The sequence below is a fragment of the Acinonyx jubatus genome, chromosome B2, assembly GCF_027475565.1.
Source record: "Acinonyx jubatus isolate Ajub_Pintada_27869175 chromosome B2, VMU_Ajub_asm_v1.0, whole genome shotgun sequence".
Classification (NCBI taxonomy): Eukaryota; Metazoa; Chordata; class Mammalia; order Carnivora; family Felidae; genus Acinonyx; species Acinonyx jubatus.
The window spans coordinates 39002513-39028959 of record NC_069385.1 but is presented as its reverse complement, the minus strand read 5'-3'; the positions used below and the strand labels follow the sequence as shown (position 1 = coordinate 39028959).

General features: G+C 36.3%; 1 protein-coding gene across 2 annotated transcripts in view; it reads left to right on the top strand.

Annotated features, from left to right (window-relative positions):
• The window catches only part of RNF217 (ring finger protein 217), a 124234-nt gene that overhangs the window by 75685 nt on the left and 22102 nt on the right, over window positions 1–26447 (top strand). The window contains exons 2-3 of one of the 2 annotated variants that reach the window (XM_027056975.2): window positions 3818–4051; window positions 17366–17530. In XM_027056975.2, the coding sequence (XP_026912776.1) occupies window positions 3818–4051; window positions 17366–17530 (399 nt within the window). The remainder of the gene's footprint in view (window positions 1–3817; window positions 4052–17365; window positions 17531–26447) is intronic. The other variant, XM_027056976.2, reaches the window with a different exon arrangement.

Below are 26447 nucleotides of genomic sequence, written 5' to 3'. Positions count from 1 at the left end.
CCAAGAAAATAAAAACTGCAAATTAAACAATGGAACAATGCTGAAGACTGTTGATGGTAAGACTGTCCTGACTTTTGAGATATTAAAATGCTGAAGAAACTGTGTCCTTGAACTGATGAAATACATATCTTGTTGAATAAATAAATGAATGCACTTTGCTTAATCATTATTTGTGATTTTTTTGAGGAAATTATTCTGAAAAAGATAGATATGTAGAGGCCAAGAGATTGCATAGGTCATGAGTAGCATTTTATTGTGAAAAAGGAAATAATCTTACTATGCAGAACTATGAGTACTTAGAAGAATTGTATGAGTAATTGTTCCAAACTGCCTATTACTAGCTTACCAGCAATTATTCAAATTTAGTAGGTCCTGGGTGGGCCAGAAAACCTGAATTCTCAGCAAACACTTTAAGAGACACAAGCAGTTGTCCCAGAAGCAGATTCAGGCCCTAAATTTTAGATGGAAGGAGGACAGAAAAGATAGAGACATAGATTCTGAGAGAGTTGGTGGCGGAAAGATGAGTGAATATGATCATATTGCTTCTATCTGCTTAATAAAGTAGAGATCATTTGGTCCATTGCAGTGGGGTAAGGATTATGCAGCTTTCAGAAAGAAGAGAAGGTACAGGATAAGCAAAATGCAGAGAGTTTGAGAACACGAAGAAAGTGTGTGTTGTATGCAAGTGGATAGATATGCAGACAGATTTGGAAAACACTGAAGAAGACAAGGTCCTTGGTTGGTTGTTAGATAACAGGTATCCCAGTGTGGTGTGGAAATGAACACTCACTGCTGAAGGAGTAATAAGATAACCTGCTCCCTTGAGCTACCTTGGGTTGTTCTGGTCCCTAAACTACATTCATTTCTATAAGACCTGACTGTCCCTGGGTGGCTGTGAAATTACTGCTTCCATTGTTGTCACTTGTGTAGTTAAAATAAATTTATAGCTGGGGCACCTGAGTGGCTCAGTCAGTTGTGTGTTTGACTTTGGCCCAGGTGCCCCACATCGGGCTCACTACTGTCAGTGCAGAGCCTGCTTCAGATCCTCTGTCCCCTCCCCCCTACCCCTCCCACTCACGCTGTCTCTGAAAAATAAATAAATATAAGCAAACAAACTTATAGGTGAGGGAGGCCAGGTTAAAACATTGAGCAAGGAGCCAAAAAAATGACTCCTACCCCCCAAAGTATGCTGTTCCCCAAGAATAAAGAGACACTTGAAATGGCCCAAAGGAACTCTTTCTCTCTGGAATAAAAAGGAGTTGTTTTTCACATGCTGAAAGTTGGGGTTTTTCATTTTCATATGGAAAACATCCACACTTTTAGGGTGGTTTCATGCTCTGCCCTCACACTCTGATTTCAGTTCATCTGTACACCCGTGTCTTTATATACTCTCACTTTGTGGTCCAGTCTTACTGATCATCTTTCAGTCCCTCTGTGGCTGTCATCTTTAAGTTAAGATGCATATACCTTAGGGCAGTATACATTTGATCCAACTAGGATGTGGGGAAACTATGGGTACCCCACTAAAATGTGCCATATTCTCTTACCGCCAAGCCTTTGTCCGTGTTTTATCTTCTGTTTGAAACACCTTCACCCTTGTTTGGCTAAGTTCTATTAATCTTAAGATCTCACTTGAAACCTTCCTTCTTCCAAGAAGCCTCTTCTGAACCTCCCAAGGGTAAGGTTACCAAGCCTTCCTCATATCCTCTCCTGACACCCTGTTCTTGCCCATCAGGCATGGTCACTGCTCTGTATCATGATTACCTCTTTACTGGTAGGCACTTGCAATGCTTCAGCACCTAATCCAGTACCTGGCTCGGAATCAGCTTGATAAATGTTGACAGAATATTAAAAGAGGAAACATGTATTAATTTTTTAAAAAGTTGCATATGTTTCATTAACCCAATTTTTAATAATGTCACACATGGTTTTTTTTTTGTCTGTTTAAAATCTTCTGAGGATTTATGTCTTGAACTATAACTGAAAAATTTATTATAAACCTTAATTTGGGTTATAATCACATTTCATAACCCCATAACAAGTGTAATAAGCAAATCTGATTGTAACTAAAAGCAGACATCATGAAAAATAGAAAAATTGTTTGAGGCCAATGTTTGAAAAATCTCTCTAGACCATGTTATACAATAGTGGTATAGCATTATGTAGCAACATACACTTTGAGCAAGTTTATCCTAAGAAGGAGGTTTATCCAACACTCCTTTTTCATTTCATCATCAGTCTGGCTCGTGTCCTTTACTGGTATTAAATGTATCATCTCATGCATCCTTCGGCCTGTGGCTTCTTATTTTTTTTAATGTTTATTTTTGAGAGAGAGAGAGAGGGAGAGGGGGACAGAGTGCATGAGAATGGGGGGAAGGGTAGGCAGGGGGGCTGGACAGAGGATCTGAAGCAGGCTCTGCACTACAGCAGACAGCCCCATGCAGGGCTTGAGCTCACAAACTGTGTGGGGCTCAAACTCACGAACTGGCTCGAACTCATGAGCCGTGCGATCATGACCTGAACTGAAGTCAGATGCATGACCGACTCAGCCACCCACACACTCCCAGCCTGTGTACTTTCCCTGTCCTCAAATTTGTGCCAGATACACAGCAAAGTGGGAAAAAAAGTTACTCTGATGTTAGTTGTGTGTTTTTTGGAATTGTTCTTTGTGGTGATGTTTTTCTTTCTCCAGACACTCCCTCAGTTTTCACAGACGGCTTTTCTCATTAAGGTCAATGTGTTTTGCCTTCTCAGAATGTCAAGTGACATTTCACCCAAGTGAGAGAAAGAGATAGGTTTAACATTGTTTGCCGTTTGGAGCCTTCACGGCCTCCCTTTGCTATATTAGGATATACAAAAAGAGATTATGATGCCATGATGTATAAATATAAACACTTCTTGTTCACTACTTACGGAAAGTATTCTTGGAACTCTTTGTTACAAAGTAGTTTATTTTCTTCATTTGTTAAAATTTAGTCGTGTCCACACTTGGTGCTTCATATGCTATAATCTTTCATGCCAAACTTATCTAGAATCCCATACCAAATGCTAAATGTACTCTTGTAGTATATCTTTCTCCTCTCTCCTAACCTAACTCTGTGGTCCTGTGAAGAAGTTCATTTTATAAATGACCTCAGTTGTAGCCAGATCCCATGTGTTTTTTGTTTTGTTTGTTTTGTTTTGTTTTGTTTTGTTTTTGCATCAATGTGATTGGTGTAATTTTCTTACTTGTTCCTGTGATTCTGATGACATAAAAACTATTCCATGTTAGTTACATGGATGAGTCAGGGAAAATGGAGTTATTATTGGCAATATTTTAAAACTACTATGTGTTGTATATATGTATGTGTACTTTGAAAATCCTTTGTTCTTCCTTTATAGTAGTTAGAGGTGCTTTAAACTTAGTGCTGAGGTACTTTGTAGTTAGGTTGAAAAATCTGAATCACTTTTGCATCCAACTATTCCTTTAGCTGGAACATTGTCTGAATGCTGTCTTACTCTGAGGTTTCCGGAAGGATGGGATGATAATGTGCTTCTTTGGTGAGCCTGTGGTTTAGGTCCATTTAAGTTTACAAACATGATGATAGAGAATGCTTAAATATGCTGTAAATCATTTTGGAAACTTTATATGGTGATTATTTTGGTACTGCACAATATAGGTACCAAAGTGATTGCCATTTATTAGGTTAGAAGTCATGAAAAATGACGAATAATCCTTTATTGTAATCATGAAATAAGCAGTACTGTATGAAAAAAAAAGAACAGAAAATTAACCAGTGCTTTTCTTGGGGGGTCTCCCATTTGCTCTTTCACACAGGTACAGCTTGGCCAAGTAGAAATCAAATGCCCTATCACAGAATGTTTTGAATTCCTGGAAGAAAGAACGATTACCTATAACTTAACACATGAAGATTCCATCAAATATAAGTACTTCTTGGAACTTGGCCGTATTGATTCCAGCACCAAGCCTTGTCCTCAGTGCAAGCACTTTACAACCTTCAAGAAAAAAGGACATATTCCCACCCCTTCCAGATCAGAAAGCAAATACAAAGTAAGCATGTTCACCAGAGTTGTGGGTTAGATGTCACATGATGCCTAATTAGGCCAACTTGTGGTGGGCATTAAGTGGGCTTCCTTCTCTTAGAAGTCTAAGGTGAGTGTATATTGGCTGTGATTCTAAAAATATGTGGTTTGGGGAGGCTGATGATAAGAGAGCACTCTTGAGGATTAAATTAAAGTTTTCTTTGACTTTAACCATGTTTAAAATTCATTTAGTAGCCTAATCAAAAGGCTAATCTTTTTAAAGTAATTGTCACTGCTATTACTAAATATTAAGTAAATACTAATACTTTTTTGGGGGGGTAAGCTTGACTTTTTCAGTGGACCCAAAGTGAATCTCCTCTGGCTCTGTCTGTGATAGGTGCAAATAGTATAAAATGCTTTTCGTTCATGTATTCAGCAAGTACAAAATGCCAGTATAGGCCAGACAGTGTGCTAAATTTGGGGGATACAGAGGCAAATGTGAGCTAGTCCTTGCTCCAAAAATGTCTAGAGAAGGTGAAGGTGAGAGAGACATATGTCCTGAAATGACAGTTCAATATGATTAGTCAAAAAAACAAAACAAAACAAAAGCAAAACACAACAACAGAAGAAACAAAAAACGAGAACCCAAATACACTTTGCTTTGAGAGCACTGATGGAGGAGTGGAGGCTCGGATGGCAGGAGAGACTTTTTGCAGAAGATGCAGTTCTCCAGGCAGATAAACAGATAAATGTTGGAGAACGTGTCAGAGCAAGGAATGGGTAAGTGTGCAGGCCCTGAGGGTGAGGCAGGCGTGCTGGAAACAGGTGCTTGGTGGAGCTCGTCAGGAGAGAGCCAGGGAGAGGCAGCTGGTCAGGTGTTTAAAAGCAGATCATGTTGAGTCTTCCACTGTGCTCAGTTTTAATTTAATTCTGGAGGCTCTACAGAAAGATCATTCTGGCAGCATTAGTAGAGGATGTCACAGGAGGGCAAGACTGAAGACAGGCAAATGAGAGCAGCAACTGTGGGAGCAAAACACTGATTCATAGCACTGACTGTACATTACAATCACCCGGAGGGCTTTTAGACACCCAGGGCCCCAGGCCCACCCCAGAACAACTGTCTTGCAATTTTTTGAGCCTCACCTGGTCTAGTGTGCAGTAAATGAAGAGGGAAGACAATGAGGCCCATGGCAGTAGTTTTCATCCTTGTCATTACAGCAGAATGGCAGGATGAAGAGGTTTCAAAGGCTATTTGAAGTCGTCTCCATTTAAGGTAAGTCTTTGCCCATGCTCTGGTGTTAGAAGCAGTGGTTGCTGCATTATTCATTTTGTAGCTTTGAGGGACTGTGGTTTAGAAAGTACCTTCCTCTACTCGTTGCAATGATGAGCTAGAGTAGGTTAGTCAAAGTCTCTTACTGAGTAACTGGGCTTTGAAATTGCTTGGCTCTCATAGTTAATTCTTTTATTTACTACCTTGGTGCAGGCTAGTCTCATAACTATCAAGAAAACCCTTGTTTTTTGTTCTCTAAAAAGTACATGTTTGAGATTGCAAACTATATAACTAAAATAATGCACTTACGGTGATTTTGAATACTGACTTAATAGCAATAGAATACTTTTAAATTATTTTATTTTATTTTTGAGAGACAGAGGGCAAGGGGGGAAAGGGCAGAGAGAGAGGGAGACACAGACTCTGAAGCAGGCTCCAGGCTCTGAGCTGTCAGCACACAACCCTACACGACACGGGGCTCGAACTCATACTGTGAGATCATGACCTGAGCTGAAGTCGGATGCTTAACCCATTGAGCCACCCAGGTGCCGCATCAATAGAATGCATTTATTTGACTCTGTATATTCCTAGGTTAAGTTATTTTTCTTCCAATTTTATGTTATTGGTGTTATCAGAAATTATTCGTTTTGAAGACAGCTGGGTGGCTCAGTCAGTTAAATGCCCCACTCCTGATTTCGGCTCAGGCCATGATATCACCGTTCGTGAGTTCAAGCCCCACATCAGGCTCTGCACTGACAATGCAGGGCTTGCTTAAGATTTTTCTCTCCCCCTCTTTCTACCACTCCATGGTTCAAGCTAACGCTCTCAAAACAAATCAATAAACTTAAAAAAAAATTTTTAAAGAAGCAACTACTAATTTTACAAGGACTACTTATCCCATAACTTAGGATATTTTTTTTCTTAAGTTATGTTTGGAATCATATATATAATATATATTTTATATAATTTGTTTATAAAATATATATATTGATACAATTAATAGATACTATATAGAGAATATATAGAATATGTATAAACTGTATATATTCTATATGTATAAACAGACTGTGCTATTTTAGAATTTTGGATAGTTAAAACATGTATGCATAATTGAGTCAAAGTGGAAATTATTTAAAAATATATTGTTCTTAGTAAATGGGTGAAAGATTCAAGTTAAGGTGCAATTATAGCTATAGTAAAATTTTATAGGTCTCATTTCATCCAAAATCACCAAATCATTTGGTGATGAGCATGATTTATCAGAATACACACGTATTGAGAGGGAAATATGTAAAAATTGAAAATACACGATCCCATATTTGTACGATTTTCAGTTAACCATGGACTCTCTGATAACATTTGCCAATACCAGGCTTCCTATCAGTTGGGTTGTACCTAAGAAGAAACGTAGGGGACAAATGGATCAAGATGTCAAACCTAGTAAGCTCAGTTTTTTACTTCTGATTAGCAAAGGAGAAGGGAATTTGTTTCAAGGAGAGGAGAAATTCGACACAAAATAAATGTTGATCACAAACACTTAAAATCCTTGATAATGGGTGAGAGATGAAAATCTCAATATAAAGTAAAACTGTTAAGCAACTTCTAAAAAATGTAAAGCTACCACAGAATTTGGGGATGATTACTGTTATTACTCATCTTTACTCTTGAGAAGATGTCTAACAGAAAAGATAAATAATTCCCCCTTTCAATATTGTACAAAGTTCTAGGGATAACACACAATTCCTGAAGCAGTGGTTTTTACTATTTCATACAATGTTTATGTAGCATTTTTCAGCATTAAAGTCTAAGCTCTTACATTAACATCAACTACTTGATTTAGGTATCCATACCTGTCTGGATTCTCATGAGTAAGGAGAGCTCAAACATGAATGTATCAGCAAACCAACTGCAGTATTTATGATTATAGTATAGCACCCTACACTGAGACTAGTATCTTTGTTCTTTGCAGTACGTCAGTGCCTATTTTTTAGGTTTGCTCTAGTTTTAAAAATCCCACTTCCCCAGTAACAGAACCCACTTCCAACCTGGTGTGTTCATCATAACTTTAAGAATTCAAGTACTTGAATGTAATGAACTGAGTCATAACACAGCAGAAACAGAGGGGGAGAAAAAGGTTACCACTAAGATCTAACATGCCTGGGCAATTTAAAATCTCGTTATAATATTGTTTGTGGCCTAAAGTGGGTTTTGTATCTATTGATAAAACACTTTAATGTGTACTTCATTATTACTCTTTTTGTGTCATTGAATTATAGTTCATGATCCAAGATGTCACTCTTTGAGCATTTATTATCATTTCTGTCAATTCAGCTATTTTATTTTAGGAAATACCTTTGGATACATCATCTCACATGAAATTTGAAATCTAAAATACCATATTTTGGGATTTCATTTGAATAGCTTTGCAAATACCACTTGTTACATTTTTTTGTACACTGCAGATGAAAAAGGAAGAAACAGAATAGATCAACAAGCAGTAAGAAGAACTCTTAGGTGCAGTACATCTTCCAAGCCCTCATTCAGCATCTCCTTTCTGGCAGAAGTTTGAGTACATAGAGCTTTTCGTTATGTTCTGAACTCCAGTAAACTCCTACTATATTAAATAGAACAAGTGTATTCCTGAATTGAGCAATTTACCTGGAGACAAACTTGCCTTTGTGCAAATCCAGGTTTTCTCATCCATATTTATCTTCTTGTTCCTGCAACTCCTGTCATGAGACAATATCTTATCATTTCGTTTCTTTAAAGTTGATTTCAATTTCCAATTAAAAATCAAATTTCTAGCCTGAACAGTTCCTATAATTTATTAATACAACTGCATATCAATGTAGTGAACACATTAGTGATGATAAAATTAAAATGCTAAAGTTGTGGCTTTAATGGTGTTCATGCGATACCTGGAGACAGACACATTACCACCAGAAGAAGTTTTTCTTCATAGCAGCTATCATTTGGGATATTATGGTTATATGTGTGTGGTTATTTGCTTAAAGTCTCTCCCACTGGTTTCTAGGAGGCCAGGTCCAGGCTCGCTGACTGCTGATAAGCTGTGCCAAGCCCTGTATCTGATAGACTGTACTCTAAAATATATTTGGCGGAACTAATAAATGGGAAAATGCATATATAATAATGTGTACTGTAATAAATGTGCATAGAAAATGCTGAGAGCATGGGAGAAGAAAGGTCAGGAGAGATTTAAAAGGCTTCATTAAAGAGTAGACTAAGCCTTGAAATGTTGAATTTGCCAAGCTGGAAAAGGTGGGTCAGAGAACTGGCTTCAAACTAGATTTAAACTCTCAGCCTTCCACATACTAGTTCTGCACCTGTGAGTTTTCACATCTTTTACTGGGGTTACTAATAGTACCTGCCAAAAGGGCATAGAAAGGATTAAACAAGGTGACACTAAAGTGCTTAGCACCATGTGTGACACATTCTAAGTGTTCAACACTTGCTAGAAATTATTATGTTTGCCATCATTATTAGGCAGGGGCCACAGAATGAGTAACCCTAGGTTATTGGGAGGAAGATAGAGGAGTCAAGAGCAAGACAGGTGGAATAAAAGATTGTGTGACTGGTGGATGGTGGGAGTAAAGGAGGGATGATATTGACTATATCTTAAAGAGGAGTCAGTTTGAGGAGTGAAAAACAAATTCAGCTTGAAATGTGTTGCTAATGTTGTTTGAAGACCCTTTGGGGCCTCAAAGGGGTATCCAAGAAGCATGGATCTCATGAGGAGGGATCTTATGGCAAGCATTAATATTTGAGGAGGTTGAGGCAGGAGGGAGGTTACTGAATTCACAGAAATGTATAACACATATTTTGGGAGGTAGAGAAAGTTATGGTTTTTCATGGGAAAAAGGAGAGAATTGCAAATGATTAAATGCAGTCATTTTATACTCCTCAGTAAAATACTGAGGTATGTGCAGTCCTAGGTTTTCTTCCTATTTCCAGGTGTAAATGAAGAAATGGTCCCCCTTTTCATACTGATTTGGAGTAAGTTGAAGGACATGCATAATCAACACAGGAAACATGATAGTGGTCATTTTCTTTATGATTTCCTTCAGGCATAACTAATAATAATCTCCACTCTTCTTCCCACAAATATTAAACAAAACCTTGAAAATTCACAAAATGGTGCTTTGATTCATTGTAAGGTGAAAGAAAAAAGCCAATAAAATATCCTGGGGAAACTCCCTCTATATTCTTACCTTATATATTTAGCAGTCTTTTTTTTCCTCTCTCTGGGTAGAAATCAGATTTTATAAAGCTGTGCAAATACATGGTTTCCTTGCATGGCAAAAGAACTTTTCTAAGGGCTTTATAATCAAATCAGTGGGTTTTTTTGTTTGTAATTGGTATACTTTGAAATGTGCTTAACTGGAAGGCTGGAATTCTGATAATACTGAATTTACCCTCTTCCTGTGTCTATTATTCAATCCTCTCTGACCTGTTCTGTACTTCAGAAAGTTGCCTCTTTGAACTCCTTCTCCAGATTCCCTAACATCTTGATTCCTATTTGGGTTCAGCCAAATGTTGGCATTGGCAGGAAATAGGAAGATGGTAGGAGAGAACAGTAGATGCATTACTTCCTCACTCCCTTCCTAATTCAATGCAAAGCTCTAGCAGTAGCCATGTCCCTTTATGACTGTACCTCCCGCTGGGTGGTCCTTCCTCCATATCTCTTTTCTTTTAATACAATTTATTGTCAAGTTGGCTAACATAGAGTGTATACAGTCCGCTCTTGGTTTTGGAGGTAGATTCCCATGATTCATCACTTTCATACAACACCCAGTGCTCATCCCAACAAGTGCCCTCCTCATTTGCCCATCCCCCCATATTTCTAATTCTCACTGAGCTGCAGAAACCTCTTTCCTGCTTTGTCTCTTTGGTGCTAACAGTGACTTCCCACTATTTCTGCTTCTGTGGGCCTGCCTATTCTTTATTCAAATGCCAGCTGCACATCTTCAGGTGTACCTCCAATAAACAATTTTCATAAATAAATGAATAAATAAATAAATAAATAAATATGCTTAAGCTTTCTTTTAGTAAAGATAATTTGAGAATTTTTTTCTGTGTACAAAAATTTTTAAAGGTTTCCCATGAAAGTGTGGCTAGCATGCTGCTTTGCTCTTTGGTTTTTCCCTGACACCATCACTTTAAATGGACAATGTTTACAAATTGAGAATCACATTGTGCATCAGCCCTGCAAGATCAGTTTATGCTATAATACACAACAATTTCTCTTGGCATTAATGCATCACTGTTGTTGGGAGCTGTAGAAAACAAGCTGTAGTTTCTTAAATGATTGTTGCTAGCATAGATTTGTGCGCGAGATAAAGATGAAGTCGTCTACCCTGGTTTAAAGAAGCCAGCTTAAACAAAGGGTGTGTTATATATGCTAACTTTGAAAAAAATGTGTAACACTCAGCTATGATGCAGATCTACTAAATTTTATTGGGATGCATTTTCCCCTCTAGTTACTAATGAAGTGCTTTACTAAAGTTCTTTGTTTGCTTTCTTGATGTATAAATTAGCTGCAATATTTTATAGTTTCCTTACTTGAACTTATAACAACAAAGGCCAAATATTAGAATTCATTTAGTATTTTAGCCTCCATCTGATGTTTTAGAAAAACTACAATAATTGTTATAATCAAGACTCATAGCTACCATAAACCGACCTACATTGAGATTGAAAACTGTTTCTGTTTTTTTCACTTCATTACATCATCTCTTGGGTCTTCAGCAGAAGAGACAAGCTGAAGAATAATTTCTCTCTGACCATGTGCAGAAGAGTGGGTAGAAGTAAGCCAAGTCTGGTGCTCGTTCTAAAATGGTCTGGAATTTCTGTGCATTTCTCACCGACCATACTCTGTACTTCTACCTTGCCATGTGTACCCTCTCAGATCTGTACGGGAACCTAATGCAACAGTCTTCATGTGCATAAATCGTGTCTACAAAATGCTTACAGGTGGCCATTCAGACATTGATTCAACACTCCCATTTTTAAGAAACTTTCTACTTACAGACTAATTCCCTTCCGTTTTGAAAGAATTCATTGTTACCTTCAGGCTGAGATCTATCTCTTGTTTTTACCTTCGGTCACAGACATTAGTCCCATTTCCCCACGTACACTATGTAATTAGATGGTCCTCCTGCTTCTTTAGGTGGGTTGACTCTGAGATATTAGCCTTATTGTGTTGTGCTCAGAATAGAAGTCTTATTGAAAATTAAATGATGCCATACTGCTCTGGCTAGTAATTTTGGATTAAATCAGGGCAGAATCTTCCAGTGCCAATTATGTTCACCTATGAAGAGGTAGGTCCTCAAACAAGAAATAAGTTGAGACAGATTCTTCTCTGGGCCTTGATTTCTAGGTTTAGAGGAAAAGTCTACAAATGCTTAAAGGTGTTTCCAAGTGGTAGAAGCAAAATGGATTGGTATGAAACAATGTTTTTCAAATTAGGGAGAGAGGACTCTTTGCAAAGACAGAACCCCTAGAAGAGTATGTCTTTCTATTGAAAATGAAAGCTAGTACTAAAGTGAATGTATTGTGTGATAAATAGTGTGTTGCATATGTAAAAGGAGCCTAGAAATCAATATGAGGGATGTCGGTAAGGCTATTCATATAAATAACCACTATATCTCCATACAGGTTATCTTATGTGTTAACTTGTTTTTTGTTTGTTTGTTTGTCTGTTTGTTTGTTGCCCTCATTTGATCCCTACCCTCTAGGAAAGTTTTCCTTTCATTTTCCAGCTTAGGTTCACCATGCTGTGAGAAATTAAGGCAAGGGTCACTGGGCCACATTTGGACTGTGTTCAGGGAACAGTGCCTCATGAAGCCTGTATATTACTGGCACTATATTCAGGGAGAGATCCCAAGTAGAAGGGGACTAATGGACTAATCTTACAGACTAAGAATCAAGGCAAGAAGTCAAGCCATGTTTTCCCCATGTGGAGAACCTGCCACTCTTGCTTTAGGATTTGATCATATAAGGGAGCAAATAGTGCTTCTTTGAAAGTATTTGAAGCCATGCATCGAATACTTTTCTCCTCTCTATTGTACCCTGTACTTCTTCACAATCTTCTTGTCTTCAAGAAAACCATCTTATCATAAAACTTTTTATAACCATGCCATTTCTCTATTATTTATATACTGATCAGTTTCTTCAGGGCACAGCCTAGTCTGACAAAGACTTAAGTCATGTTAAGCTACGGACAAAGCCATAAGTTGTATGTTTCATGTAAGCAAGTTCTGGACCACAGTGTATTTTGAGAGACGCATCAAGAGTATAGGAGCATAAATGTAAGACTGAGTGGACTCTGTTTATTAGACACTTCAGCAAGGCTGAGGATTGAACCAGTTGAGGTGACATCTCTGGGCCATACTAGAACACTTGCTATTTCCCCCCATGCACTGGGTGCTTTCAGCCTCTGTGATAGCTTAGGATGTGCCCTCTGCCAAAAGTGTTACCCTACCACTTGCCCCAGACACATTCCACTCAACCTTCAAGCCACATTCTCTCTGAACATTACTCTTCCAGCCTTCTCTGAAACACCTTTGCTATGGCACCCACTTGTCGAAGCTTCTAGTTTAGTGGTTATGACACCGTTTTATAGCTCTCTGGGTTTGTATCTGTCTGTCTTCAGTAAATTCCTTGAGGATAAGTATTTTCATTCTTTTTTATGTGCCTAAAATCAGTACATTCAGTACCTACTACCTGAAGGTACTCAATAAATATTTTTTGAATGGGTAAATGAATGGTGAATATGTTTTATTATTGAGTATCTGTCTTAACCTATAGTTCTAATAAAACAAATTCTTCTTAGAAAACTGAGTTAGCTCATATTTGCAATGCTGCATTTATACACAGAGATTATCTAGTATTTTATGTTTAGTAAGTAATGATTTTGTGATTTAAAATAATTATATATATAGGAGTGTATAGAATTTCAGCCCAAAAAAAGATGTTTCTGGGGTGCCTTTTGGTTTTGAACTCTTTTTATGTTGTGGGTTTTTTTTTTTATTTGGTATGACGAACTGTCAAGAGAAAACACCATTTGCTGAGGGCAAGTAGATGGGTTTAACCTGTCATCTGAGTGTCACTGTAGCCCAGATTTCTGTAAAAACTAAAGGAATTCAAAAGTCAAAAATGTAATATAAAGGTTTTTTAATCTTTCATGGATTCTGGGACAAGTTATTCAAGATTCTTAACTCTGATAACTTTATTCTTAAAACACTTGCAGCCCCCTGTCTCTTGTAGGAGAGTTTGATCATGATCATGATGCTCAGTAAAATGTCATGTGGATAAAATATTTAGTAAATATCATCTAGTAATCTAAGAAATAATGATACCATCTCAGCCATTAGTCATAAATTAGATAGATATGTTGATTTTTCTTTGAATTCATTTAATGTTACCCAATATGTAGTGCTTCCTGTGTGTAAAATAATTCATTTTACAAATAACTTTGAGTTCCTGCCATGTGCCAGAAGTTCTATGTTACTTATCTCAGGAAACACAGGATGCCTGAGACATCCTTTGTCCTCAGTGAACTTGTAGCCTGTTAAGGAGATTAGACATCTACATGTCTAATGGGAGTTCTGTAAAAGAGACACTGAATCTCTTTGGGAGAAATAGGGAAGACATCTTCAAGCAAGTCGTATTTGATCCGGATAAGATTTCAATAGACAGATTGTGTTCATTGGACTTTCTCCAATTACAAGAGACAGAGATATACTTTCTTTCAAGCTACCTGAGTTAACGAGGTTTCCTGCAAGGCTCCACAGGAAGAAGGAAGGGCAGTAAAGCAGCCTCAGCAGCCACTGAAAATACAGAGAACTGGGCACTCTTTCTGTTTGCATGAGAGCCCTTCTGTTGCATCACTGGACCTGAATGTCCGTTGTTCCCTTCTGTGATCTGCACTGTGCTCACTCAGCTTTTCTCACCTTTGTCTTCACAGCAAAGGTAAAGTTTATGTGTATCCCCATTTCACTCCTCAAGAGAATAAATCTGTCTTTCCTAATCTCTGTTCAACTATGAGCACCCGGCTACACAAACTCATGCCAGCCACCCCATAGACTGCTTGCCAGCCAGTGGATACATGCGTTTGCTGAGGGACTCATCCCTATTGTAATCAGTTGTGACCAGGGATATAGGGTCAGATGGTATCGAGCAGAGCTTCTCAAACTTTAGCATGCATGTGAATCACCAGGGGACCTTGTGAAAATACAGGCTCTAATTCAGTAGGTAAGGGCCGTGACATGAATTTTTGTTTTCAGCAAACTACCAGGCGATGCTGATGTAGCTGCCCCTCCAACCACACTTGGGACAGAAAGGATAGAATGTAGTGGCCTCTGCATGAATATAATTACTCAGAAGGCAGGCACTCCGTGTGGAAGGGCTGTGGTTGTAAGACAGCATTTCATGTGGAGGAAGAAGTATTAAAAAAAGGAGTGGAAGAAGATGCAGCAGTGATGTCTGTTTGTGTTTTATAGAAGGCCAATTTTGAATATGGTTAAGGTCACAATGAATAAGGCATCTTCAGACCAAACAGTTAGCATGTAGACAATATAGAACAACAGTGTTGTTGGGGTTGACTATTAATCCTTTTATTATCTTACTCCAGAGCAAAACAATAGTTATTTTAATGTTTTCAGTGAGAGACAGTAAGCAGTTGGATCTGAATTTAAATTATTCATCTTCATTTGAGAGCTTGCTGCGAAACTCTTTTCACAGTTTGCCACCGAGTTCGCGTTGGTGAAGATTGCCACAGGACTTAGCTGTTTATTATGCAAAGTTGGGAGCCTGAGTCCCTGGTGTAGACACCCACGTATCAGATTCTTTATCATTCTGGTGCCTTAGGAGAGTCATACGGTTCTAATTGTCTTCATTAGGGATCCATAGGGGTGATAGTTTAGCACTTGGTCACAAAGATCCTTGAACCATTTTGATGTCTGACATCCACAGAGTTAATCCCAGTGTCAAAGTGCCATTTCATTCATTCTTCTGTTCATTTCATAAACACAATCTGACTGATTAAAAAGCAAAGAAGTTTTTTTTATTTGACAGTGCTAGAGGTCAGTGATTTAAAATTATGAATCATGTTGAATAGAAGGGAATTTACTTAAATATTCAAGTCCTTCTGATAATCGCAGACACGTGAGGAAAAACGAGTCTTTCTGACTTCTTCCCCATTTCATTCATTACATGAGAAAGTTACATTCATACGCCTCATGTGATATTTACATTTATTCCTCATTGTTCAATGACAAGGGGGAGATGATCGTTTTATATTGTTTTATTATCTGGAGTTTACCCACTTCAACTCATTCTTCTTACTTTAAAATGACTATTTAACTTTAATGACCAGAGAAGGCAAAAATGATTACTTTAAATGACTAAATAGCAACATGCCTCCTTTTTATAACCAAGAAGTCTCCTAATTTCTGTAAATAAAATTTTGAAAAGGATTTTCAACATTCACTTTTTGTTGGTAGTCATGAAGAATTCTGACTTACTGAATAGCTTAACCATGGCTTTGACTTCTATGGTTTTTGTTTTCAAATGCTGAAGAAAGAATACTTTCTTTCTTGCTGGCTTTGGAGCTAGACAAACTTATGTTTAAATTTCTTCTTAAGGCAAACTTGCTATGTTACTTTGGACAAGTTATTTAATCTCTGTGAGCCTTACTTTCCTTATCTATAAACTTGCGATTCTATCTACTTTGTAGCATTATTTTGGAGGTAAAAATAAATACTTCATGTCATGCAGTGGTATAAATATTATACCTAAGAGAATTTCAATAAATAAATAGACATGATGTTTAAAATTTTCTGACAAAATAACATTTTGTTTTGATATAAATTAAAAGCAAAAGTACTTTTGTTACTTCATGTTTACATAGGAAGAATATTATCTATTCTTGACATTAGTAAAAACTGCAGTGCTTTGAGTTATAAGATCTGTGATTGTAATTTCTCCTTGGTTAATCTCTATATCAGAAGCTTTGTTGTCAAAAAAAAAAAAAAAAGTGGTTTTCCGAGAAAATAAGCAGAGATATTGTCAGCAGTTTACCAAAAGAAATTCTAACTAGTTTTCAAAGTGTAGTCAGTAAATTCACTCATGCTGTGTGAAATAATATACAGGAGCACGGAGAATAGTTATCAGTTTTGTTTATATTGAGACATTTTATTCACTTTAATCCAACAGGGCTGAGAAATTCAAATTATGCCTATATGTTCTTGGAGAGTGAACACCAGAAATATTGTATGAGAATGGGACACCTCACTATCATTCAAAATGAAGGAAGTAAGAAAAATGTCTTCCATATCAAGTGGAAAACAAATATTTTCAATGAACATAAACACATACTCTCACATATACCTCTACATAGTGAAAATGCAAAGACATTTTTTTGATGGATTCCTAGGTACAGGCCACAGGATCACCATACAGATATATTTCTAATAGGATCCTTTGTATTAATTTTATAATTAAACTCCCTTAGATTAATAGCAAATGAGGCATGTCCTTTATTTTAGATGGCATTTACCTAGTAAATGCTGGTATAGTAGTTTATTTGCCAGTGTGTTTTTCATTTGATGGAGCATCTGTGGGGCTTTGATTTTATAAAAGTTAATGAAGCCATTGGTAATAGCAATGGAAACTCCTGGGAAATTGGTTCAAAGAAAATGTGAATTTCAGGGCAGCAGCCTAGTTTGTAGGTTCAGAGCATTGTGGACTTCAGCTCTTACTCTGTGCTTCAATCTAGAAGATTTTCTTAAAACAAAATAATTTCCAGAATGTCCCAATGTTTATTTCCAGTATGGTCTACAAACAGCCTTACCATCTATGTCAAAGCAATTCTTTCCTCCTTTAATAATAGAACAGTTACATCTCATTGTAGTGTAATCTTACAGCGGGGTAATATTTTAAGTCTGGACAGATTATAACCTTCAAGCTAATCTCCTCAAGCATCATCATTCTTATCCTTTTAGGAACTGTCAATATGTCTACCAGTGCTTAATCTTACTTTTCCTTATACAGATCCAGTGCCCCACTTGCCAATTCGTCTGGTGTTTTAAGTGCCACTCTCCTTGGCATGAAGGTGTTAACTGCAAGGAGTACAAAAAAGGGGACAAGTTGTTGCGTCACTGGGCCAGTGAAATTGAGCATGGGCAGAGGAATGCCCAGAAGTGTCCAAAGTGCAAGGTGAGAAAACTAACCTTTGCCCAGAAAATCACTGAACGGTAACATTTACAATATTGAAGTGAATTATATGTGTAACTGTTTTAATGCAGGTTATTTGCTGTTTCATTTTAGAAGAGTAATTATATTACATAACTGAATGGAAGATTTTTGCATATAAACGACATATATTCTTTTTACTTGCATTATACTTCACAATTTAAGGAGGCTACATATAATTACTGATTTTAAACTTCAAAGTTTTTATGTTCTAATGGAGAGGTGTGGTGCACCTGGGTGGCTCAGTCAGCTGAGCGTCCGACTTCGGCTCAGGTCATGGTCTCATGGTTCCTGGGTTTGAGTCACACTTTGGGCTCACTGCTGTCGGTGCAGAACCTGCTTTAGATTCTCTTCCCCTTTCTCTCCCTGACCCTCTTCGGTTCATGTCCACACGTGTGCGTGCTCTCTTTCTCTCAAAAATACATAAACATTAAAAAAATCTGAATTGTTCAAAAAAACACTAAAAATAAAAATGGAGATGTGTGTATAGGGAAAAGCCGGAATGAAAATAATGTAAAATATTATTTCTAGTTTCCCGCATGTACTATAATCACTATTCAATTATGCAGGCTCTGAGTCCTGCTATCCTTTGCTTTTCTCTCCCTCTTCCATTGCTTATCACTTAAGGATTACATTAAGCTGATCATTTGCTTTTTGTAAATCTGGTGCGGTAGAAGCTAATAGCTGAAGTCAGAACTTAGGGATTTTATGAATCCCATTTCTCATTTTTCTCTTGATTATCACGCAGGCAATCAAAAGTTAGTAGGCATTTGAGCTGAGATTTACATGTTGAAAGTCAACCATGCAAACAGCCAGGGAAGGCTCACCTGTAGAGAAATCAGCAAGTAAATCCAGCCAGAAAACTTTGGATTTGATACTTACAGGATAGGGATCTGTTTAAGTTTGGAGTTTTTCTTTTTTTTTTTTTTTTTCCCTCAAAGCTCACTTTAGAAACTTATATGTGTGTATATGTGTATGTACACTCTTCGGTATGTTTTCCACTTTTTGCCAAATTAATCTTTAGAAATCAGTCTAGTTCCATCTACATTGTTGCAAATGGCAAGATTGCATTTTTTTTGATCGCTGAGTAAGACAAATTATCATATGATTTCACTCATGTGGAATTTAAGAAACAAAACAGACGAACATAGGGGAAAGGAAGGAACAATAAAATAAGATAAAAACAGAGAGGGAGGTAAACCATAAGAGACTCTTAAATATGGAGAACAAACTGAGGGTTGCTGGAGGAGAGGAGGGTGTGGAGTGGGCTAAATGGGTGATGGACATTAAGGAGGGCACTTTTGGGGAGGAGCACTGGGTGTAAGTGATGAATCATTAAATTCTACTCCTGAAAGCAATACTACACTCTATGTTAACTAACTTTAACCTAAAAGAAAAGAAGAAAGAAATCAGTGCAGATTGGGCCTAAGAACAATTTTGCAATTCCTTCCTGGAGACTTAGCACCAGATAAATAAAATTTGACTTCTCAGAAAAATTTTAAAAATTAATCGTTTTAAATACTACTTGAAGTAATAAAGCATATTCTGAAGCCTATTAATGAGCATAAATGTAATGCACAGATTCACTGTATTAGATTCACATACTAGTTTGCACATATAGTAAGTAAAAGTATTGCCTCTAATAACATGTTGCATTCTTAGCAACTGAAAAAACTTTTGAAATAGTCTAGATGACCTGGCTCCTTAAAAGCCATGTCTAAAGATGTTTGAGCTAAAGTTTTCTTTGTTTTCCCTGTGGAAGGCAAATTCATCCACAATTATCGTTTTGATTTTAGAGTTGTTCCAGATCACTGCATCAACTGCTCAGTACACTTCCATTTTTCATACACTGAAGAACAATGAGAAAATGAGGCCTTTCCTCCTTTCTCTTGCCTTTTCAGTTTATTCAAAGCTGCTACTCACTTTCGACTAAATAAAGACCAGTAGGAATTTAGAACTGCTGTTAAGTCATTCTATTTAACACTTTATTCAAAAGTATACTTTTTATTTCTCTGGAACGTTGTAAAGACAATTACCAGTTAGCCTGGCTCCACAACGATATGCTGAATGAGCAGAGCAGCATTGCACATTGAGGAAATTCTGAATGAATTGAGGTAATACATAAAAACATACATTGGTTACTATAATCCCTCAGTCTAACATTAAGTGGACTCTGATATATAGAAAGAAAAAGCAGCCAACTATAAGGAGTTTTCTGAATGCTCTAACAACTTCTCACAGTTTTAACAAGTATAGATAAACAGTTAAGAGAGAACATCCATACTGGTTGCTCTTTGAAGTAATAGCTAAAATGTTGGGGCTTGAAAAAGAATTAGCTTTCAAATGGCTGAAAGGAAAGGAGCCAAGGAACCACGAAATCCACTTACGTGATAGTGTGTAGCACAGAATCTACTTTCTGGTGAGATTCAGGTTCCATACAATTCATGTCATTTATGTCATATTTTGGGGCGTGATTTGAATACAAATGGTTCAGTCTTCCTTTTCTTTTAAGCATATGACTTATAGCTTTGCATTTTCTTAACTGTGATTTTTGTTGTTGTTGTTGTACCTTAAAATTATTTCCCCCCACGAAACATTAATTCTTATAACAGAAATCCATGAGGAGACACTACTCGATGACTTAATATTTATCTTATACTCCAAGGCTTTGCTTTCATAAATAATCATTTAAATTTATAAATATAAAATGTTGGAAAATAAATAAATATGAAGCAAGTTAAACTAAATGGCTATGAACGCATAGTAGAAATCAGTGTGAAATTAACAGAAGTGAAAATATGTGTATTAAAATGATTTATTTTATTTTTTTATGTTTATTTACTTATTTTGAGAGAGAGAGACAGAGAGAGAGTGTGTGTGTGTGTGTGTGTGTGTCTGTGTGTGAGCAGGGGATGGGCAGAGAGAGAGAGAGAGAGAGAGAGAGAGGGAGAATCCCAAGCAGGCTCTTTGCTCAGTCTCTCAAACCATGAGATCATACCTGAGCCAAAACCAAGAGTTGGACACTTAACTGACTGGACACCCAGGCTCCCCTAAAATTATTTATTTTCAATTAAAAGAATTAAATTTATAAATATAAGAGAGGAAGATGCTAAGAGTTTATGAAAAAGAACAATTTTGCATAATGCAAGTGGACAAAACAATTATATATATTTTCATAAGTATCTGCTCTCAATGATAATCAAATGTGTTTAAAATTTTGTTATGGCCAAAGTATTTTGATATTTTTATACCCTGCATAGGTATATTTTTTAGATTGATTCATAATTTTAATAATTGTGATTTTTAAATGATTGCTTTGTTTACAAAAGTCCTATAACATAATAGAAATTTGGAAAAGAGAAAAAATTTATCAAGAATCTTGCCTCTCCAGTGTACTCGCTATTGTATCTCCTCCGTCTTTCCCCTATTTAAGAAACTTTTTAAAGTTTTAATTGTAGTATGCAGATCATTTGATATTCTTTGTTTTCCCATTTACCATACCAAACCTTTCTCAGGTCACTAAATAGTTTCCATAACAATTGTTTAATTAGCTTATTAACTCTTAAATGCCTTTCTGCTACTGGATACCAAAGCTGTCTTTGTTTGGCTTTAGGGCTAAAAAATATATATTTACCTATATATATGATATAAAAACTAAATAATGTCTTGATGATATCCTGAATATATCTTTTTTCCATATTTTGGACCTTTAAAGATTTTTATTTTTTTAAAGTTATTTTGAGAGGGGGAGGGAGGAGCAGAGAAAGGATGAAAGGGAGAAAGAGAAAGGGAGAAAGAGAGAAAGAGAAAGGGAGAAAGAGAATCCCAAGCAGGCTCCGCCATGTTGGCACAGAGCCTGATGGGGGGTTTGAACTCAAGAACCATGAGATCATGACCTGAGCCAAAATCAAGAGCCCAATGCTTAATTGACTGAGCCACCCAGGCACCCCTATTTTGGACCTTTAAAAGCATATATTTCTAAAAATAAACACTGGTTTAAAGGATATCAATGTTTTTAACATTTGGTACATACTGCCAATTTGCTTTCTGAAAAGATTGAAACAGTTTATAATTTCACCAGAAAAAAACTTGAGGACCTGTTTCTATATATGCATTTCTTATTAGTGTTTCAAGTATTTTTAAATATTTGCTATTTTAATAGTTTAAAAATATTTTATGCTTATATTTTGAATTTCCTTATTTGCTTTTAGATTGAATATAAATTCATGTAATGTTCAGTTTGTAATGCCGCTTTTGAGTTTTCTGTGTGTCCTTTGCTCATTTGCATGGATCGGTCAGGGCATATATTTTATATCAGATTACAAGAGCTCTTTGAAAATAATAACTGCTTTTCTGGCATATTTTCTCTCCTGCCATCTTTTACTCTCTTTTTATATCAATGATGGTTTTCTTTCTTTTTTTATTTTCATTTTTTACTTAATGTGTGTGTGTGTGCATGCGCGCATTTAAAAAAAATTTTTTTAACCAAATATATCATTCTTTTTCTTTTTGGATGGATATAAAAACACACATCATATTTATATTTACATTCATATTCATGTTTGTATATTTTACACACATATTTTATATATTTATGTATCTTTTATAAATATTTTGCTCCTAAGCTTAGAAAGTTATCTATCATCCAGAAGTTTGATAAACCAGTCTATTTTCTTCCTTTTCTTTTAACTATTTAACTTCTATATATTTTAACTCTTTAATCATAACTTATTGTTATGTTTATTATGCATTGGATACCTGCACTAATTTTTTCCAAATTAAGATCATCTAACCAAATAGGGTTTATTACATAATTCTCCTCCTACCCATTGATTTGTAATTTTTCCCTAACCGTATGTTACATTAATATATGTAAAAGTCTCTCTTATGAGACAAATACTATATGGTTTCATTTATCATGGAATTTAAGAAACAAAACAGATGAACATTGGTGAAAGAAAAAAAAAGGAGGCAAGCCATAAGAAAGACTTAAATATAGAGGATAAACTGATGGTTATGGGCGGGGAGATGGGCAGGGGGGATAGGCTAAATGGGTGATGGGTACTAAGGAGGGCACTTGTGTTGAGCACTGGGTGGTATATGTAAGTGATGAATCACTAAATTCTACTCCTGAAATTAATATTACACTATATGTTAACTAACTAGATTTAAATAAAAACTTGAACATAAAAAAAAGTCTCCCTTCTGAACTCCCTAATCTTGCTGCTGCTAATTTTTCAAGGAAATTCTGTGCTTATATTGGTAAGTGTTAAGTGATTTTGCTTTTTGGGCACCTGGATGGCTCGGTTGGTTAAGCATCCAACTTTGGCTCAGATTCATGATCTTGCAGTTCGTGGGTTTGAGCCTTGTATCGGGCTTTGTGCTGACAGGTTGGAGCCTGAAGCCTGCTTTGGATTCTGTGTCTTCCTCTCCCACTTCCCCTCCTCCAACTCACACTCTGTCTCTCTCGCTCTCTCAAAAATAAACATTAAAAAAATTTTAAATGATTTTGCTCTAGTAAAAGGTACCCATCCAAACAAGTTTTGATAGTCTATTAATTTGCTACTTTATTTAGCATTCCAAATAAAACAACCTCTCTTTTATTTGCTTATAAATGTTATGTCTCCCATGAGTTTTTACCATTTCCTCAAGTGAAAAGACCAGTTTAATATGTGGTATAATATTATGAAGAGATCTGACTTATGCTGAGAAATCAAAATTATTTTCATAATTGAATTTTGGCAGATAAACAGAATTAGTGTTGAAATATTTTTCTTCCATATGTGATTAAGATGTTTATTCATAATGTGATTTTTTTAGGGTGAGGTGAAAATATGCAAACATTTCTGGAAGTTATCTATTTATAAGACATTTTTATAAAAAGTTAATGGCAGCATAATAAGATTAACTTTACTTAGCTTTTTTTTATTTGACAGAGAGAGAGTGAGAGCATGTGAGCGGGGGAGAAAGAAAAGGGAGGGAAAGAGGAGAGAGAATCTTAAGCATGTTCCATGCTCAGCACAGAGCCAAATGTGGGGCACGATCCTATGACCCTGGGATCATGACCTGAGCCAAAATTTAAGAGTTAGATGCTCAACTGACTAAGCCACCCAGGCATCCCTGCGTAGCCATTTTTATTTGAATTTCATTGCTTCTTAATTTATAATTCTCTACTTGAGACACTATTTTTTTTTCTTAAAAACATATTTCCTGTCTTATATAAATTCTTAGCCTATAGAAAATGTATGGTAATTTTAAAATGTCTTTTGTGAACATAGTTACTACAAAATTAAGTCTAATTTATGATACTTTTTAGTTTGTTTATTTTTTTAATGTTTATTTATTTTTGAGAGAGAAACAGACAGAGCATGAGTCAGGGAGGGGCTGAGAGAGAGGGAGACACAGAATCCAAAGCAACTCTAGGGTCTGAGCTGTCAGCACAGAGCCCGACATGGGGCTCGAACTCATGAGCCAAGCCGTGAGATCATGACTTGAGCCGAAGTCAAATGCTTAACCAGCTGAGCCAACCAGGTGCCCCTAGTTTCACTTTAAAGCAAGTAGGGGATTTCAGTTTTGTTAGAAGTATTAGAATATTTGTTCAATTTCATGTAAAAGTTCATCTTGAGACTATGTCTTACAGCACAAATTAGATATCAAATGGAGTTAATAAGAAAAAGAATTGCTAATCCAAAGAAAATGAAAAGTGAGATGCACACCCAAAAGTTAACAAACATAAGATTATACACTACAAAACAAATGAATAAACATATTTTATAAGCAATTTCACATATACACTTTAGATTTAAATTGTACTGAAGTTTTTTGGAAACAATATTGAGTCAAATGGTGCTTCTTTATACTGTGGTGAAAACAAAATTTATCATCTTAACCATTTTTAAGTGCAAATGGTGTTTTTTTAAGTTTTCATTTAAAAGTTCAAAATACTTGGTGTGCTGGGTGGCTCAGTCAGTTGAGCCTCTGACTCTTAATTTCAGCTCAGGTCGTAAACTTACAGTTTGTGTTTAAGCCCCACATTCGAGGCCCACTGTCAGTGTGGAGCCTGCTTGGGATTCTCTCTCTTCCTCTCTCTCTGCCCCTCCCCCACTTGCATGCACATGTGGGCTGTCTCTCTCAAAATAAATAAACTTCAAACTTAAAATAAAAGTTCAAAATACTTAAACTATTCTAGTGTATATACTCATTATGTTTCTTTAATGGTTCTAAATTAAAAGCAAAAAAGAAAGTTATCTATTTTATTGTTTCCTTTTTTCCAGAAAGTGGCTACCGCATACAATTTTATTGTAGAACAAATACTTTTTAAAGAGTCTGTCTAGGGGCACCTCAGTGGCTCAGTCAGTTGAGTGTCTGACTCTTGATTTCAGCTCAGGTCATGATCCCAGGGTCGTGGGATCAAGCCCTGCATTGGGCTCCACACTGAGTGTGGTCCCTGCTTGAGATTCTGTCTTTCTCTCCCTCTGCCCCTCTCCCCTGCTCACATTTGCGCACTCTCTCTCTCTCTCTAAAATAAAAATAGTCTGTTTATTTTAGGAAATTTTAAAATAAATATTTAATTCATTAAGAAATGCGTGTCAGGTGATAGGAAAACCCCCGCTGCCCAGCTGGATGTTTCTAAAGGCATGAATCATTGTAGATTTCAAAAGAAACATTAGAAATCTCTAATATTTTTGTGTAATGTTTTAATAAGCTTCATTAAAGGTAAAACAGTTGTGAAGCCTTGAAGAATGTGAGAACTTTGCAAAAATGATTAATGATCCAATCTTCTGGTTGTTGCAAAAACAGTTTAATATTAGTCAATTTGTGCTACTTATCTTAACCAGATTTTGACTGTTAGCCATATCATGTTTTTCTTTTGTGCAGTTTTGAATTGTTAAAATTCCATTTTTTTCAAAGGACAGATTAATGCCTTCTGAGTATATTTATTTTAAAAAAATCTACTTTGTTTTTTTAAGTTCATTTATTTTGAGAGAGAGAGAGAGAGAGAGAGAGAGAGACAGAGACAGAGAGAGACAGGGAGCCGGAGAGAAAGATGGAGAGAGAAAGACTCCCAAGAAGGCTCCACACTGCCAAGTACAGAGCCTGAGGCTCACACTCACCTGATACTCAAACTCACAACGTGAGGTTATGACATGAGTCAAAACCAAGAGTCGGACAATCAATGGATTGCACTACCCAGGTATCCCCTGAGTATCTATTGTTTTAACACATGTACTTTCAAAATAGAGGTGAACACACCTTCAGGCCCTTTAATCCGATAACTTGAGGCAAGCCAGTTTAAAGCAAGCAGGAAGTTAAAGTTAAGAAACAATTGTATAAAGAAAGCAGTATGTATAAAGGAAGTGTTATCTCTTCAAAAATATTTCTGAAGCAAATATTGTAATATGTTAACATTATTAAATGCAGGTGGTGAATCCGTGTAGGTCTGTTACATTATTAACTTTAATTTTTAAAATGTTTGTAATAGTCCATGATTAACAATAAGTAAAATCTAACAAGGGAACTGAAGGAATATAACATCATAGCTTTCTGGACCCATTTGAACCATCTCTATTTTCCTACACAACCTGTAAGGATTTGGCTCTTACATTTTTTTCCTTCCTCAAATACAAGTTGAATGTTGCTCAGCATCCTGGGCTTTTCTAAAGCAAAATTAGTGTCAGTATTTCTCAAAATGGTCAGTTTTTTTTTTAATTTGGAAAAATGAAGGGGAATTCCTTAAACATTCCTCCTCCAAATTACCTTGTGACTTAATGTCAGATAAGACAAATATTTAAATAAACATTTGTGTAATGTGATACAAATCTAGTCACAGGTGACTAGATTACCTGTAGGTGACCACCTTAATTTTCTTCTTGTATAAATA